The sequence below is a fragment of the Sinocyclocheilus rhinocerous genome, unplaced genomic scaffold (genome assembly GCF_001515625.1).
Source record: "Sinocyclocheilus rhinocerous isolate Xijiao unplaced genomic scaffold, SAMN03320098_v1.1 scaffold247, whole genome shotgun sequence".
NCBI lineage: Eukaryota > Metazoa > Chordata > Actinopteri > Cypriniformes > Cyprinidae > Sinocyclocheilus > Sinocyclocheilus rhinocerous.
In genome coordinates, this window is record NW_015662919.1 from 601,882 (window position 1) to 605,622 (window position 3,741).

General features: G+C 40.8%; 1 protein-coding gene across 1 annotated transcript in view; it reads left to right on the top strand.

Annotated features, from left to right (window-relative positions):
- Positions 1-799: 799 nt before the first annotated feature.
- The window catches only part of LOC107728306 (AT-rich interactive domain-containing protein 4B-like), a 74,883-nt gene continuing 71,941 nt past the window's right edge, over positions 800-3,741 (top strand). The window contains exons 1-2 of the mRNA XM_016538432.1: positions 800-818; positions 1,759-1,872. Of these exons, the coding sequence (XP_016393918.1) occupies positions 800-818; positions 1,759-1,872 (133 nt within the window). The remainder of the gene's footprint in view (positions 819-1,758; positions 1,873-3,741) is intronic.

Consider the following 3,741-nt stretch of genomic DNA (forward strand, 5'->3'; position numbering starts at 1 on the left):
TCTTTTTCGATGGGGGAAAAAGTTCCAGGGATTAATCTCCTTCGGCCATCTTACACACAGGTGACTCTGACCGCTCGCACCAACCGGAGGGGTTGAGGGGTCGTGTGACTCGCTACGCTCTTCGCTGCACACAACTGAGGGAGTCCTGCACTTTCCGTCTTTGACGACACGTAAAAAAACTGCGCATACCGCAGGAACGGTATAACGGAAAATTTTAGTGGTTTTGAAACCGTGACTTTTCCAAACCGTGGTATACCTTGAAACCGGTTATCGTCCCATGCCTAGTACCAAACCGTGACTCTAAAACCGTGATTCAAACCGAACCGTGAGTAAGTTGAACTGTTGCACCCCTAATATACAATAAAATTAAAAGCAAAGGTAATCTAGAATTGTCTCTCAGTTGTTCCTGCAAACCTCCTAAAACAAATTATTGCATTCATATTTTATTTAATAATACTTTGCCTCAAGATGAACTCCCAAACACCTTTTTTATTGCATGCTAGGATAGGTCAGCAATAGCACAAACTAGTTCACCAGTTTAAAATATTGAACAGCACAACAAAGAGAGGCTTCAAAGCAGTGCTGTTTTCCACTGTTTGTGCTCGGAGAAGCTTAAGTCTTCCTTGCATTCCCCTCCATGTCCCTTTGCTTGGCGAATAAGCCTGGTCATGGTTAGATAAGAATATTGTTTGGTCTTGCTTTGAATTTTTTCCCGAAATGCACTTGAGTGCCTGAAATTGCAATAGCAGCGAGGTTTGTCTTTGTGTTCGGTGTCGCCGTTTGTCTCTTACGTGCGGAAATGACCCATTTTGAGGAGGGTGATTTAGGGTAGATGGAGAGACGGACATCTCTTGGCTGTTTCTATGTATAAAGCGTGACACAGAAGACCGCCAGCGTTGCCCTCCGCAGGCGGCAGCGACCTGTTTCTAACCCTTGTTTGCTTTCACGTCTGACACCCGTCTCAAATCGAGTTGCTGAAGTGCTGTAGCTCATGTCGGTCTATCAACCAGTTTTCAGTGACCAAAGGATGTTTCTTTTGAACTGATTGGCATGCTGTGTTTTACGTGTCAGACAGTTTGTATAATAAAACCTTCTTGGAAAAGCATCTTTACATTTCATCCCATTTAAAGCACCCATGCACATTCAGGTCATTACTTTGTGCCTTTTTGTTGTGCAGCTTTTTTTTTGTTTTTTGAGTTATTGATTTGGCATGTCAAGTATATTGGGTACTGGGTCGCGACCCGGTGGTTGGGGACCTCTGCCTTACTAGACTTACTATTAGTTTACTAATAATTAAAAAATATTTTACTACTAATAAAATTTTTATTTATTATGTTTATTTATGTTAGTGCCATTTACTTATTTGTAGTTAACAATAAATAATATGACCTTCAGTTATTTTTTACTTCAAAATCAGACACCCCCCACTTATTTTTTTTTTTTTTTTTAATATTAAAAAAAAAAAGCTTTTTACAAACATGGCTCATCTAATCGGATTTAAAAGTCTGAATAATCAGTTTCAAAATGTAATATATTGTTCAAATTCTGTTGCAGGTACCAGCCAGTACCTGTTTTGTTCACTCATATTTGGCACTTTATTATAATGATTTTGGACCAAAACATTTGTATTAATATTATTAATTATTTTTTATATTATTGTTTATTTGTTTATTGTCCACCACATTATGGTGTTGGTGCAGTGTCTTTTATTTTGGCAGTATCTCTTCGCTCTTCCATTTTTGACATGCTCATTGTCAGAGGACAGAGCAGCTCGATGTGCAGGCAGCTACACCCGAACACGTGTGTTTAATCAGGCGGTGGATGGCAGGGAAGAATTTTCCACCCCAGCAGAGGTAGATGAATCGAAAAGCTGTAAAACAGCCAATGCAAAGAACTGTTTTCCCCTTGCATGAAGTCGCCAGTATTGCAATAGCTTTCTGGCGTTTCAGCGCTTCAGGTTATATAACCTTCACTTGAGCGGTGTTTGTAATAACGTTGGCAGCGCAGTGCAGGATTTTGAAGTCATTACACTGCTGGCCGAAGTTCCTGCAGGCGAATGCAAATCGCAGCGCTGAGGAATTGCGCTCTCCTGCACATGCGGCCCTGCCTTTGAGGCCGGTCCGGCTGCACGATCCAGAAAATACATGAGTGCCGTTCTTTGTTAGCTGTTCTAGAGTAATGGATACTCGCTCTGCAAAGGCGTGACTCAGTGCAACAACACTGATGTTGTCATTTAGAGCAAAGCCAATTGAATTTCTGGTTTGCTCTGTTGGGTCATTTATCAACTTGTTAGTAACAAAGTGATTACTAAGACAAATTAGGTAAGAGTTAGATAACTCTTTAAAGGGACAGTTCACCCAAAAATAAACATTCTGTCATCATTTACTCACCCTCGAGTTGTTCCAAACCTGTATTTCTTCTGCTGAGCACAAAAGAAGATATTTTGAAGCATGTTCATATTCAGTGTTGGGGAAAGTTACTTTTAAAAGTAATGCATTACAATATTGCATTACTCCCTAAAAAAGTAACTAATTACGGTACTTGGTTACTTTTTATAAGTATTGCATTACGTTACTTTTGTGTTACTTTTTAAATCTGGGCTGGGCTTGATGTTTTGTTTTTAACTATTCCAAGCTCTATCATTGCAATCAGCGGGTGTTGCAGTTCAGTCCACAAGTCGTCAAATAAAGCTCGTGCATTCATAATAAAATGTGCCGCAGACAGCTCCGGGAGATGAATAAAGGCCTCCTGTAGCGAATCCATGAGTTTTTGTAAGAAAAATATCCATATTTCAAACGTAATAAACACTTTTCTCTCACTTCCGTTATCTGTCATACACGGATCCGTTCCGGCGGAAGGCGTATGACATGTGCGCAGCGTGCGCGCCTCTGAGATATGCTAGTCTCGCGAGTTTGTTTAATAGGAGCAAAGGAAGCAAAGTTTCCTTTAGCAAAAGAAAAACCAGTCTCTTGGTTTATTTCGAAATCCTCCGACATTTTTCTTTGCAAATCTTCGGTTTGTACTTCTAATTCGTGACCGGACTTTTGTTTTGTTCCCTCTCCGCATTAGTCACTAATCATGCAATGCCGCGCGTCTTACGTCATCCGCGGGAACTGCTTCAGTGTATGACAGTCAGCAGAAGTGAGAGAAAAGTGACTTTTGTTTTGTTCCCTCTCCGCATTAGTCACTAATCACGCAACGCCGCGCGTCTTACGTCATCCGCCGGAACTGCTTCAGTGTATGACAGTCAGCGGAAGTGAGAGAAAAGTGTTTATTACGTTTGAAATATGGATATTTTTCTTACAAAAACTCATGGATTCGCTACAGGGGGGCCTTTATTCACCCCCCGGAGCCGTCTGCGGCACGTTTTTATTATGAATGCGTGAGCTTTATTTGACGACTTGTGGACTGTTCAACTGCATGTTCAACTTTCTGAATGTTTTCCATCCAAGAACTGTGAGTGATTTTTCTTCGTCTTTACTGTTGTTTTTTACTATGACATCATATAGACAGTGGGAGATCTATAAGCTGCATTCACGCACGGATCTCTTTTGAAATATAAAAAGTAATGTGGTTTGTCCTGTCCGTTTAATCCCTTAAGACATAACTGGCTGTGTTTACATTAATTTTGCATCATAAAACCATTTTGAGACGCAAGTGCATTAAACCACTTACACGGAGTCGCACACAGCCGCATGCGTGAGCAGTCTTCACAAACAAAGCGCGCGTCAGCATTTGAAA